At 41.5% G+C, this 13,631-nt stretch overlaps 1 protein-coding gene across 13 annotated transcripts in view; it reads left to right on the top strand.

The window, feature by feature from the left end:
* PAX3 (paired box 3) overlaps positions 1-13,631 on the top strand; it is a 77,086-nt gene that overhangs the window by 49,527 nt on the left and 13,928 nt on the right. For 7 of the 13 annotated variants that reach the window (XM_068692267.1, XM_068692271.1, XM_068692270.1 and 4 more), the window contains 3 exons: positions 319-518; positions 11,132-11,297; positions 12,483-12,697. In XM_068692267.1, coding sequence (XP_068548368.1) covers positions 319-518; positions 11,132-11,297; positions 12,483-12,697 — 581 coding nt within the window. Of the gene's footprint in view, positions 1-312; positions 519-11,131; positions 11,298-12,482; positions 12,698-13,631 lie in introns of all 13 variants that reach the window. The other 6 variants (XM_068692266.1, XM_068692265.1, XM_068692269.1 and 3 more) reach the window with 1 other exon arrangement.

The following is a 13,631-nucleotide window of genomic DNA, read 5'->3' as shown; positions in this document are numbered from 1 at the left end:
CAAATTGAATAATTTGTCCTTTCGTTCAGAGAGATTTCTAGAGGTCCTTAAAGAATCTTGGGTCAGAAAAATGTGATAAACTCATATCTGAACTTCTGATAATTCTTTTTGTTTGAGCATGTTTGCACAGTGGAACATTTAACTCTGATTTGTTTCTCACTTTGTGCGGTTTTGAAGTTTGCCACTCAGTTCTGAGTCATGGGAAGAAAAAACAGCTTTTCCATATAAGAAGATTTCATAAAATCTTTTGATTTTTTTTTTTTTTCCTCAACTAAAGATAATTTATTATTATTTTTTTTAATTTCTTTTGAGCATCAGCACCCCAGTCTGATGAAGGCTCTGACATCGATTCTGAACCAGACTTACCTTTAAAAAGAAAGCAGCGTCGTAGCAGGACAACCTTCACAGCAGAGCAACTGGAAGAGCTGGAAAGAGCTTTTGAGAGGACACACTACCCTGACATTTATACTCGGGAAGAACTTGCGCAAAGAGCCAAACTCACGGAGGCTCGAGTTCAGGTATGTATTTAAAAGCTGCCTAACAAGGGGAATTTCCTTTCCTATTAGCATGGCAGTCCTTTTATATTTTCACACGATCCTGTTCTAAATTAGAAGGAAAACCTGAAGCCACGTTGTTTACAACCTTAGGGGTTTCTACATCTGTACATGGACAGTGATTTTCCAACTTTTTAAAACAACTGCTTTGAAAAACATTTTTTTGTGTGTGTTTTCCCCAGTAATTGTTCCATACCTACCATAAATACAATACTGAGTCTTTAGAGAAGAAGGTCTATTATCCCAGTTTGTTTATTTTATGCATTTGACAGCACTCTGCATATAATCAGTTCAGCTGTTGTGCCAGTTTATAGTTATTTAACTGATTTCATCTGTTGTTGTTTGGGTCTTTCAGGCATTAACAGAGGAGAGAAAAACATTTTAAAAAGGACAATGTGTTTATAGAGCCGTGCAAGTGAGCAGAATAACTAGTGCAGTATCTATAGTTTACATTTAGGTTAGCTTTTGAAGTTGATTCAAACCTTGTAATATCTCTTTTATCCCCACTGTCAGTTTAATTCAAAACAAAATAAACCCTCAAATAACTGTTAGGTCTTCACAACTTCATGTAGATCTGGATTGTCTAAAACAAGCTAAAGTGCTGGAGGAGTAAATCATGGAGTTGATTTAGATTAAATTAAAAAAAAAAAAAAAAAAAAGCACGAACCTGGGTTTTCAGATGTCCAAAATGCTCAAATAGTAGCTAAATAATTCTGGAATAAACTGCAGCCAGGAGTTCAGGTTCACACTAAGGCTTGCTCTGTTTCACAGCACAGAAGCGTGTCCTGTGAGATGTTTAATGCCACAGGCGGAATCCTCCACTGCTCTGGTGCTCTTTCACTAATTGACATGCGAGAGTCATTTGAAAAAGTGTGCCCAGCTTAAATCAGTCTGAGGTGCACGTGTTTGTAAGCAAAGGTGCGGTTGGGTGACAAGCAAAATGAGTGGTAGCTTGTGATCTAACCAAGCATCCAGGTGGGTTTGACTGCTTTGGTGACACTGTTGTTGTGCTTTGACCCTTTGAAGCTCAGCCTGAGGCATTCAGACTCTGGAAACCGAAATAGGCTTCAAAATATCCCTCTGACCTTTTAAGACAAGGATGCCTATTGCAGCCTGCCTGTGTTTACTGACTACCATCTCAAAAGATCCTGCCTCTGTCACTTTTACCTGATAAATGTTTTTACAGAAGACTTCAGACCAAATTTCTTGCAAGTGTTTGTTATGACTGTGCAAGAAAATCAGATGTATGGATGAATTTCTCTGGAGGGCAAACTCAGTGGTGCATGACTCTCTTCTTAACTTGTTTACTAAGTAAAATGCTTGCAAAACAGCTTCGTATATAGACTTGGGCCAGGTAAGACCAAATCAAGCCCTGGGAATCCTTCATGCACTAACATAATATAGATAACTTCCTACACACGTACCGTTACCAAACGAACAGGATCTAGGATATGACGTTTTAGGCTATGTTAGCCTCAGTGGAAAGATACGATAAAATGAAAAAGACCCTGTTCATGTTTTTCTAAATCAATGACCCACAGCTAGAAGAAAAGCAGAACTCTCATTAACATAACAGCTGTCTTAATGTGGCTTTAACCCTGTGACTTTTTACATTCCTTATGGCTTCCTTGGTTCCCTTGAGACGCATCTTGTCTCACACCACTGCTATGATCTACAGCCACACGAATTCCCCAGTACCTCTGACATATGGATATTTTACCTCACCCAGCATGGAGGAAAGTTCCCAGTCAATCAATGATTAAAATACCAGAACAAAACCTTTCTGGATTAAAGATGAGCCGGGGCTGAAGTAGCCAGCCTGTGGGTAGCTTCCTAGTGCACTCCATCTGTCTGGTACCCTTGGAGGCTGGCAGAGTGCTTTAGCAGTGGATTAAGGAATACAGGATTTTCCTTATCAGCATTCAACACCTCTCTACAGCCCCTTAAAATAGCCACCTATGATGGGCATGAAATAAAAGACGACCTGTGCAAAGAAATAACCTTAAGAGACTTGAGCCTGAGAGGGCTGGATAGCCATCCTGATGTAGCATTCAAGCTTTCTTAGTCACACTTCTGTTTTGGTAACAGTATGACAGAGATCAGAGATATCAAATTTTATATGGTCATATACACAAAGATCTCTTTGACTGCTTCCAGATCAAGCATTATGTACAAGAGCTGGCTCTTTGCAGCCTGAGTCCGGGTAAACCCAGAAAATTCTTTTCTTCTCTTGAGATTTTCTAATGGGCTTGGCTGTAAGGACTGATCTTGCAGATTGCATTGCCTGGGAAGCTATTTAATTAATATTTAACTGATTACAACTGGACCAATGGGCTATTCTCTCAGTCCCTCCAACTCTTCCTTTCTCTACCCCGTCAGTCCCGTGCTTCCCCTTTCCTTTGATTCCCCAAGGCGATCTCTGAACACCCACGAAAGGAAGAGTCTTAAACCTCCTAACCATCTATTTTCTCATTTCCCACTGTTGAAGGGTAACCAAATGCATGTTTCTGAGCTGGTTGGTTGGAGGGGGGTGGGGAAAACCACCTCTGGGCTGAGATCAAATTTAGAACATTTCAGCCCCTAAGGGGAATTTTTTGAAAGCTACAAGCAACTGAAAACAGACTTTATACTGTGAATGTTATTTGTGTACTTAAATTGTGGGGACAGGAAAGGCTTTTGGGGGAAGAAATGTTGAAACAAACTCCACGTTGCAAGAATCACAAGTACTATAATTATCGCAAGTACTTCAGCACTGAGTGTAATAAAGCGTTAAAATGCTCCCTGTGATTTCTCCTGCCGTGCCTTTGTGCTCAAGGACACTGTGAGTCTCTCCCTTGTGTCTGAGCCTGGATGTCATGTGGAGACGGGGCAACCTCCTCCCCTGCCTATTCCAGAGGCACTCAGCTCTGTTCTGCACATTAGATGCAGCAGGAAGGGAAAAGTTCTTTGGTGTTGTGCATTTATCAGAGGCAATTCCAAAACTTAAGTCCCCATGGTCTAGAATAACCCTTTTTTTTTTTTTTTTTTTTTTAAGAAAAAAAAAAAAGGTGATGCTCTTTAACACGAAGTTAAAACTTCACATATTGTGAGTTACAATCACAAATGTGCAGTGCTTTACTGGTCCAGTTAAATAAAAAAGCTCTTTAAAACCATTAATTCAGAGTGCAGGCCCTTAGTGTCTCTGGCATACTTTTACTGAATTAATCTGGAGGCTAATTCAGAAGTGAAATTTTCTGTAGATACAGATCAAGGGCTCTTTCTGAGCTTCAGAGAAATGCAGCTATGGTTTCTTTTAACAAACGGTGCATAGGGACTGAAGTGGGTAGCATCTTCTCTGGCCACCTTCTGATTCCTGCATCAGGCTTATTTTTAGACCTAAATGAACTGGGCGAGCTCTGGCAGCAGTTTGGAGCCTGCCTCAGCCTGGCGGTGAGAAGTGTTTCACATCATCTTTCTGTTCTAAGCCTGGTTTAAGAGCAGCCTGGGGTGCACCGTGCGTGCCCAGCACCTCCTCGCTAGCTGGCGGCAGGGAGGGAGGTGGTGCTCGGTGTTGGTGCTCTGGGCAGCCCGCTGAGCCTTCAGGCTTGCTGCGTGGCAAGTGAAGGGCCAGCAGCCTGACTCGGCTGACAAGGACCGGCTGGTCAGACCCATTTTTTTGGGCTGCGTGTTGAAGGCAGGCCTCCTGCCTTAACAGAAATGAGAGCCGCGTGTTGGGCTGCGTGGGGACGTGCGCCCTGCTGCTTGGCACAGCGTGGGGCAGCAGGTCCTGCCGTGCCGGCTCCTGGCCTGGGCTGGTTGCAGCTGCATCTGCTGCCCCTCCAGCACCTCCGCTGCCTCCTGGCCCCTGCCCTGAGCAGGGCGTGCGGCAGTCCTGCTTAACCCCAAAAGGCCACGGGGGAAATTAGTTTGGACTCTTTTAGTCCATGAATAATGCTGAAAAAGCAGGGGAAAGTGGGGAAGAATTCTGAAACATGAATACATCCTGCCTGGAAAGGCTTTTCTAGGCCAAATCCCAGGTTTAAATTGTTTTGATTGAAAACTTTCAAAAAGAAAAATATGGTTTAACAGAAGAGTGTATCTGACTGGCTACTATGATGGGGTTGAATAGTCACATATCAAGCTCATAGTAAGTGTGTTAGCTTTTGTAAAAAGCTTATCACAGCCTCAGAAAATAGAAGTCCCATGAGCTCAAAGTCCTGAGTAGCTGGAAGAAAAACTGTAAAAATATTTTCTTTAGTGCTGTGCTTGCATATTGTTTTCTTTGTTTCACTCTGGCACAAGGGAGGGAAGAGAAGGGTTTTGGAGAAGACGACAGAGGGGGGCAAAGGTGAGAGAAGCAATGATGACTTTTAAGCTACTAGCAAGATGTGAGAGCTCTGAAGTCCAATCTCTTCGATCTCTTAGCTTGAAAAATCTCTTCTCAGGGGCAAACAGTGAAAAGCATTCACTGGGAAATCATGGGAGACAGAGGACCTCTGCCAAAAAAAAAAAAGTCTTTTTGCACTCAGCTCTTCTGAAATGGTTTGAGCTTGTACTTCAGCTGCATGGTCCTATGGGGAGATGGGATAAAGGAATGTGGGACAGATTCAGAAGCATTTAAGACCTCTCAATAGGTCTTTACAGTTATTCCTAATGTGGTTTATGGAAAATTTATCGTGTCTCTTTTTTCAGCCTGTCCTTCTTGCATCATGTATAGGATACAGAAAGAAAATGCTGTGTGCATTCTTGTAGTAGATAACCCTGTAATTGCGTATTTTTTTTCCTGGGGTAAAGGAGGAATTCATATGGGTAAATTATTCAACTACAAACACATGGAGGCCCAAGAAGACGTTTATAAATATAAAGGAGAAGAAAGGATGTGATTTTGATTCTATTTTTCTGGTCTCTGCTGCCTGAGGGCTCAAATTAGTGGCGCTTTAATTTATAAATACACAGTTCAATGCGCTTATTCGTCAATATTCTGCAGAACTACTCAGCTGCAGTGTTTAGTAGTAGTTGTGCAGGACTGAGTCAGCCTTTCAGAGAAACGTGTGAGAGTTGAGTATTTTGGATCACACTGGGAGAAGGTTGCAAGTCATTCCCTTTGGCACAGCCTAGTGGTTTGTCTTTTTTGGGGGGGGTGATGGTTTTTGGAGGGGGAGGATGTTATTTGTCTTTTATTTGTTTGTTTTAAAAGAACTCAGGTTTCCATCACATTGCTAATGCAGCATGATGATTCCCATCCCTGCCAACAGCAGTAGAGTTAGCCTCTAGGCCTTTAGCCTCTCCCCATCAGAAGGCAGCTCAACTGCTTCTGATATCCCCCAGATGGGTCCCCTGGTGCATCCAGAAGGACTCCTGCTTCCAGGACAATAGGACATGGTTTTGGACACATGGACTTTGGGGTGGGGATTATGATGGGGAAGAGGCAGATACCATGAAAAATATTGTAAGGCAAAAGGAGGGAAATTAAATAAAATAAAAAACAACAAGCAACCACCACCCTTTGGCTAAAATTAGAAATGCCATTAACAATACATCAGTCTTTTGACTTTGTGTGTTTTTGGCACTCATGCTTGTAATGGTCAAGACTGAGTTTTAACAAAATATCCATGAGTTTCCTGCAAAATTTGCATCTCAGATGTTTTGCCTTGGCAGTTCAGAGATCTTTTTGCCTTAAAAGCACATAGAACACTCTGTGTTTATGATCAGACTGTTGAAATGTCAAGGCTAATTACGCTAGCGTGTTCCCAAGTGAATAAATGCATCTTTTAAAGAGTATCCTGTTGAGATCAATGAAATAAGATGCTGGCATGATCACTTGCAATCTAGTTAAAGCAAAAATGATAATAAGAAGCAGGATCTAAATATTAGAAAATAGAGAAGGAAGAAACCTATTAGGTCACTTAATACATTCAACACCAGTGCAATATATATATATATATATATATATAATTATTATATTTGTTGAATATTATACATAGCATAGTGATTTCTTTTTGGTCAGTCCAGTCAGTTCTAAATGCATGAAGAACTCGGGCAACCAGTGCTTACTTCCCTTAAATGACTTCCTTTTATTTTACATTGCGCTCTCATTTTTCTTCAATTCTCTTTTTGAGGCCTTCAGAGATGAAAATTTTGGCCAGGCTCTGTGGTTAAACTTTGTTTCCAAATCGCCAGAGTAATTTACATTCCATCTCTGAAAGTGACATAGGAACTGGGGAGCCAGAGTCTCACTAAAGCAAACGTGACTTGGCTGCTAGTGCAGACATGGCTTTGGGATGCCTGGGTCACTCAGGCAAGCTGTGTTTCCTCTGGCCGTGTGCGCGTTTGCACAACAGCAAGCACAATGCTGACCCAATTTAGAGCTTTTGAATGCTACACCAGTACAAGCAGGTCATATTGCCTCTGACACAGTGCTGTTTGTGTAACTGTACTGCTGTATTTTGAGTCTCCAAAACACAGTAGCTTTTATATCCCTCGCTTTGCTTCCACGAGGAAATTCAATGTGGTAGGGGTGACTGCAGTGCTACCAGGCCTTGGGCTGCCTTGGACTGAGATCCTTGCTGTTGCTGGTGAAGGCAGCATACAAAATACATCAGTTTGACTGGTGAAGCAGGATGTGGATACTTTAGAGTTAGTTTTCTCTTGCTCCCACTACGGGATGGCAGTTTCTGGTCTCCCAGTATGATGCTTGTGATTGTTACTGGTGGTTGTGCTGTACTTTGAGCTTCAGTGCCTTTAGGTGGTGAACGCCCAGAGGTGAGGCTGTGGAAGAACAGAAGTAAGCTATGGGGAACCTGCTAGATTTGAAAAATCTACTTGATAATGTGGGGAGTTTGTAATTTTGATGAAATTTACCAAATGTAAGAAATCTCTGTGTTTAAATTGTATTGGAAATGAACAAACCAAAGAAAGCATTTCCCTGGGTGTTTGCAATCTGCTTTTAAGCATACACGTTGGCTTGTGCTAATTAGAATTATTTTTATGTATTGGCTTAATATTGACAAAAATTTTCAAGATTTCTTCAATTAGCAGTAAAAATGTATGTGGATTTTTCCATGATATGTGTTGATTATCATAGAATCATATAATATGATTAAATGCTATGATTTTTTTTCCTGAAATGTTCAGTGTAAGTCAAGGCAGCTGAACATAGTCTAAGTAAAATAATATGATTTTACAAAAAAAAAGTATCACTTCATCTAAAGCAGAAGGCATATAACTGCTTCTGAATAATGTTTGGCATCTGACTCATTTTAATAAATATTACATAAAATGTAAATAAAATGTTTGAGTTATTTAGTTTAGAGTAGTTTGGTCTTGGCTTTCTAAAATGGATTTTCAACTTTTTAGCTCACCCATTTCACTTTCTTCATATTTCCTTTTCTCCTTACATTATTTCGTCTTCATGTTCTGTCTCACACCTGAAATCTGCAGTTTCTTGGTATGAAGTGGGAGTTTAACACGGTTGCAAACTGTGATCGGATCCATCATGTTTCAAGCACAGGTCACCACGGCAGAATGGCCAGGCCACGCTTGGTAGTAAAAGCCATTGCATTAAAACATCCAGAATTAGATTCAGAGCTTCAGTTCACTTGTGAAAAGGTGTGATGGTCACAGCTGAGGCTGCACTTACGATCATTTTTTATGATAAATACTTTTTACTTTTACCAAGGCAGATCCAAAGCCTGTTAAATGGAAACAAGGACATACGTGGATGAGCCCCCTGGTGCTTGCTATTAAGATTTCTTTATGTGCCTTTCCATTGCTAGGTACTGAAGAGTGTGTGTGGTTACAGCGGCAGGGAGACCTTGCTGTTTGTGAGGGGGCTGAGGCCTTGTAGCAGATTCTTTGCATGGGCCAAAGTCCTGCAGCCACATTCTGCAGAGGGATCGTTTGGTGGAAGCTCATTCTGCGGTTTTGAATATGTTCAGAGTATTTTGGCGAACCAGTTTTGGGCTACCTGCGGTGCTGGTCGGGTGCCTGCCTCGCAGCTCAGCGGGCCGGGCTGGCGGGGGGGTGGGTGGCAGAGCTCTGCGTACGTGTGTTTGTGGTGGGGCTGCTCCAGGCTTCTTGCTGCCACTGAGCGTGTCCCTTCATGAGAGGTTTAATGCGTATATGTAGTTCTGGAAGCAGACACATCTGTAAAATGAGTCAAGTATAGGCAAGAGCTATCATCTGTCAATGAAAGCATAACACGTGGCATTAATGCAAATCACTTGCTGCTACTGAATTCCAGGTTCGGATGCAACTCATTTTAACAATGATCCCACAGCTAGAAGACAGCCGCTTATCTGTAGTGGGAACAAAATCTCGTTACCTCATTTTGCTCAGGGAAATGCACATCGTGTAGTTCAGCTAGTGTTCCCAAAGCGTTTGAAGATCACCAGATAACCCTTTTGACCTGAAGAAGGGAGAGTGTCATGGAGAAAGCAACAGTTAATGACCTGGGTGGGCTAATTACAACATGCATTTACTGTTTCTTGCTTCCTCTGTGACCTCTATTATCCTTCCTAAATGCTCTTTGGCTCTTTAGCAAGCCCCTACCTCCCTCTTCAGAGTATCTTGCCCCATCTTTTTTTTTTTCTTCTAATTTTCAAAAGAGACCTCTGCAGGAGTGTGAGCCTCTGGTAGGCCTCGAGGAGTATAAACAGGTGGAAAGTCTGAGGAATAAATGAGAAATTCAGACTGAAATGTCAGTGAGGGAGGCAAAGAGTAATGAGAGAGGTGAAAAACAATGTAGATGTCTGTAGGATGGGAAAGTACAAATATTCTTGAATCTAAACCCATCTTCAACTGTTGCTCATCAGATAGGTCTCAGCTCTCCACCCCTGGAGTGCCTTGTCCTGCAAGCTGCCTGCAGAAATAGTTTGTGTTGAGGCACAGAGAGGTGTTGTTACGTATAGCAGAAAAACAAGAGCAGGACTCCTGAGGTAGAGCAGAGGCTCCATCTGTATCTCCATCCTAAATCTCAAACTGGACTGAGGGTGAGTAACGGAGGAGGAGGCAGCTGTGAGCATCTCCTTCTGAAAAGAGGGTGAAGCCAGATCAAGCGATGTGGTGACAAATGTCCTACACCAGAAACCAGGTAGCCCTGTGAGTCCCCCCACTCCTGCTTATGATTCAGCAAGTGGTGGAGAAGCCAGAAGCATAGTCCAGAATGTTCTACACACTTACATAAGGGCCACAGATGGTCTAGGTGATGTTACACCTAGAAATCTGGTCTGTGATGGCTGATTCATAAGCCAGTGTGGGCTGCTTGCTGGAAGGGTGATGGATCTGAGACCTAGCTTATTTTTACAAGTACGTCTACGTGTGGCTAATTAGCTAATGTGCCTCAGTGGCTTTCAGGGTAGACTGCCCACGGGCTGTACAGATGTACCTTGTGAGATCTTAACTGACAGTTAGCATCTTTTCTAATTGATGGTATCCAGCAGTTGCAGCTGCTTCAGGGTATACAATTATGAACAATAACCTGTCTGCTTTTTTACAAAATGTGTGTAGCCTTGCTTATCTCAACCTTTCTCTTCTGCAGTGATCCACCTCATGGAAAAGGTCTAGCACAGCAATCTAGAAGATGCTCTAAATCTGCAGCAGGGCAGTGCTGATGCAAGCTGGCTGCAGGTGTCCCTGCTGTGGCTGGCTGCCCTTCGTTCAGATTTGTGATGTGTAATCACTATTAATGTAACCAATATTTATTAGCCTACATGCTGCAAATATTACCGTGTTTGCATCTGTGAAGTCTTGCCTCTTCCTTTCTTGGAAGCAATAAGAGCCATGCAAGAATTGGAAAACTTAAAACATGAGCTGAGAATGATGTGAAGGAATCACGTGTTGGTAGATAGCAGATTTATAGCTGAAATGTTCCACTAATCCCAAACCCATCTGTTTGATACTCTGTCCTGAGAACAGATTTCAAAGTGGTTTTGAAATACTGATCTTGCACTGAAATTCTGATCTAGTGTTAATGTCAAGTTAAGAGATGTTTTGTACGTATGTGAGTACATGAAAACTTGCTGGGAGGGCTGTGGTGGACTTTTTTTTTTTTTTTTTTTTTTTGTACACAGAGCTTGTATTTTTCAAATTGAAGGCTTAAAGTTCTGTTGATAATTAGGGCAATATAGCATCCCAATATACAACAAATACAAGCACCTTCTGACAGCACATCAAGGAGTGCTGCTGACTTGTCAGCGAGTTAAATATAAAGGCAATACAAGCCAGACCAAATAGTGGCTGGCACTTAGATCAAATGGATAGATGTTCTTCCCTTTCTCATTAAATCTGGCATGGTAAGGATAGTGATTAATAGCTGTTAAAAGCACAAAAGCTTGGAAGCATTAGTCAGCTTGTTTCTCAGGAGGCTGTAGTTAAGAGGAAACTGGGGTTTGGGATTCCTGCATCCTGTCTGTTAAACCATGGAAGTCTGTGCCAAGGGCTCTTCTCCAGGAGCTCTGAGCTGATGGCAGATGTGCCCAGTGTGCATCTTCTTTTTCTCTCTCTCTTCTCAGACACGTTTTAACTATGATGCTATTATTTCTGATGCACCGTTATTAAATGTACAAAATATCAAATGTGCCTAATTAAAACATTTGTAGGTCTGGTTTAGTAACCGTCGTGCTAGATGGAGGAAACAGGCAGGAGCCAACCAACTGATGGCTTTCAACCATCTGATCCCAGGAGGATTTCCACCCAGCGCCATGCCAACTTTGCCGACATACCAGCTCTCCGAGCCATCCTACCAGCCCACCTCCATACCGCAAGGTACAGTAGCAAACAGGTACTTGGTTAACATAGTGTTATTGGGGGGTTCCTGTCTTGATCTATTACAGAAACATTTTCTTGGCAAATATAGAAAAAAAGAGTGTTGGCTACTTTAGGGTCCAAATCAGTGATGGCCTTGTGAGCCTGCTTATTTTAAACATGTACAGATTAGTGTTTGTTTTGCTGCAAGAAAGAGATGGTCACACACGAAGGGTGCTAGTTATAGGGAAATAATAGCCTCATGCACTGCAGAGGAGCTCTGCTGGTACTGTGATGTGCACATTTCCCTACCTTTGTGCTGCATTGGCCTCCTTTGCTGAGAGTGTCGTGTCCTGTCCTCTTCATTGCTTTTGATGCTGGTGCACTGGAAACTTCTGTAAGTACTCTGAGTAGTTACCTGATGTTGGAAATAAACAGCACTTCAGACCACCATTTTGCATCAAATAGTAGCAAGTCTCAGTATGGTAAAAATCTTTCTTAACTTTACCAAATGCTTTGAACCTGGATGGGTTGGAGAAGGGGAAAACAGAGCTTTAAATCTAGGTTATACTAGACCCTACTCTTACGGAAAAGCCTTACAGGTGAGATTGTATAAGCCAAGTTACTGTTACTGCACTCTCTTTGCTGCCTCCATGAGGCATTGTATGCTAACTGTTGGTGGATGTTGTTGCCAGGTTATGTTCTAATTAGGGGAATTTTGTAAAGCCCGGGACTTCTCCCATCCATTGCTAGTTTCAGTATAAACCATGGCAGAATTTCTGTGCTGCGATGAGGAAGGGAATAAGCCTGTCTTCCAAACAAAGCTTTGCCTTTGTGCATATATATATTTTTTACATGCTTATATATAACTATATAAACCATATAAAATATATTTATTTGTATATATTATATATAATTTTGCGTTGTCAATTCTAAACAATGTGCCTGCTAAGAATTGTCTGAAAAGTGCCTGTGTCTGTTGTTATGGTTTTTACAATCTATTTAATAATGGTGATTTCATGGAATTTTTATGTCATTTAACTGGCCAGCTAAATATCCAACAGTGTTGAAGGCTTACCATTCTATATAACCAGTACTTACATGAAGGTTCTGGTGAAATTATATCAAGTCGAGCTTCACATAATGAACTTATTACGCCAGGAAAAAAAAGAAGGAAAATGATCAACATGTTTCTTTTGCTTCCAGCCGTGTCTGATCCAAGCAGTACAGTCCATAGACCTCAGCCTCTTCCTCCAAGCACTGTACACCAAAGCAGCCTCCCTTCGAATCCAGAGAGCAGCACTGCCTATTGCCTACCCAGCACCAGGCATGGATTTTCCAGCTATACAGACAGCTTTGTGCCTCCGTCCGGGCCCTCAAATCCCATGAACCCTGCCATTGGCAATGGCCTTTCACCTCAGGTCAGTCCTGTGTTTTCAGACAGAGGATTTGCTGTATACCAGAACCAAAGAGTCTATTCCCTCAGGCCACAGTATAATGAATTGCCAAATTTAAACCATAATGTATTCTTTATACAACCCACATGATTTCAGTTTGCTAGTTTCCTTCTTTTTATTTTTTTCTTCCTACTGACTGAATCAAGAGTCATAGCTTATATTTAATTTCAAGTGATTTATAATGTAATCATGCAGGCTTTGTGTTTACATTCAGTTGTCAAGCATTGGTAATGTACTGCTATTTTTCTGAAGATCCATGGCTAGGTACAGAATGTAGATCTTGTAGTTTTTGTGTGAATAAAATTTCTTTAAAATAACCTCACAGAGATTTTACCAAACAGTGCGGGAAATCACAGGCAGGTTGTACTAAGGGAGTTCCAAGGGCTGAACAATACACATTGAGCTGAGCTGTAATCGAGTTATAAATACATAAATTAGGAGTATTACTGCTCTTTGGCAATATATAAATGCATGAATACCATAATTGTTTTTCTAATTTGCATGAGCTCTTTTTAGGAAATCATGTTAATAAATTGCCTTGATAATTGAGTGTCAAAAGGTTGGTTAAATTTTCCTACATGTGGCATCTGTCTGAAGCTGACATTATTAGTTAAACTTGAATAGATGGCAGTTTATTTTATTAGCAAAAGCTATGCCCAGGTGCTCAGAAAGAGATGTCCAGTAAATTCTGAGAAGTCACAAAGAGGATGCAATCTATAATTACAATCAGGAATCTCTTCAGGGCTGAAAGTGAGAGTTTTAACGGCTTTATCTTCTTTCTACCCTTTTTTCCTCTCAGTGGTTAGAAAAACAGAGAGAAGCTCAGAATGACACAAATGAAAAGTGAAAAGACAATTATACTCAATTACACACTAATCACTGACTATCACCACTGCCT

This window comes from Anas acuta, chromosome 9 (assembly GCF_963932015.1).
Source record: "Anas acuta chromosome 9, bAnaAcu1.1, whole genome shotgun sequence".
Classification (NCBI taxonomy): Eukaryota; Metazoa; Chordata; class Aves; order Anseriformes; family Anatidae; genus Anas; species Anas acuta.
This window is presented reverse-complemented; position numbering and strand designations above follow the sequence as displayed.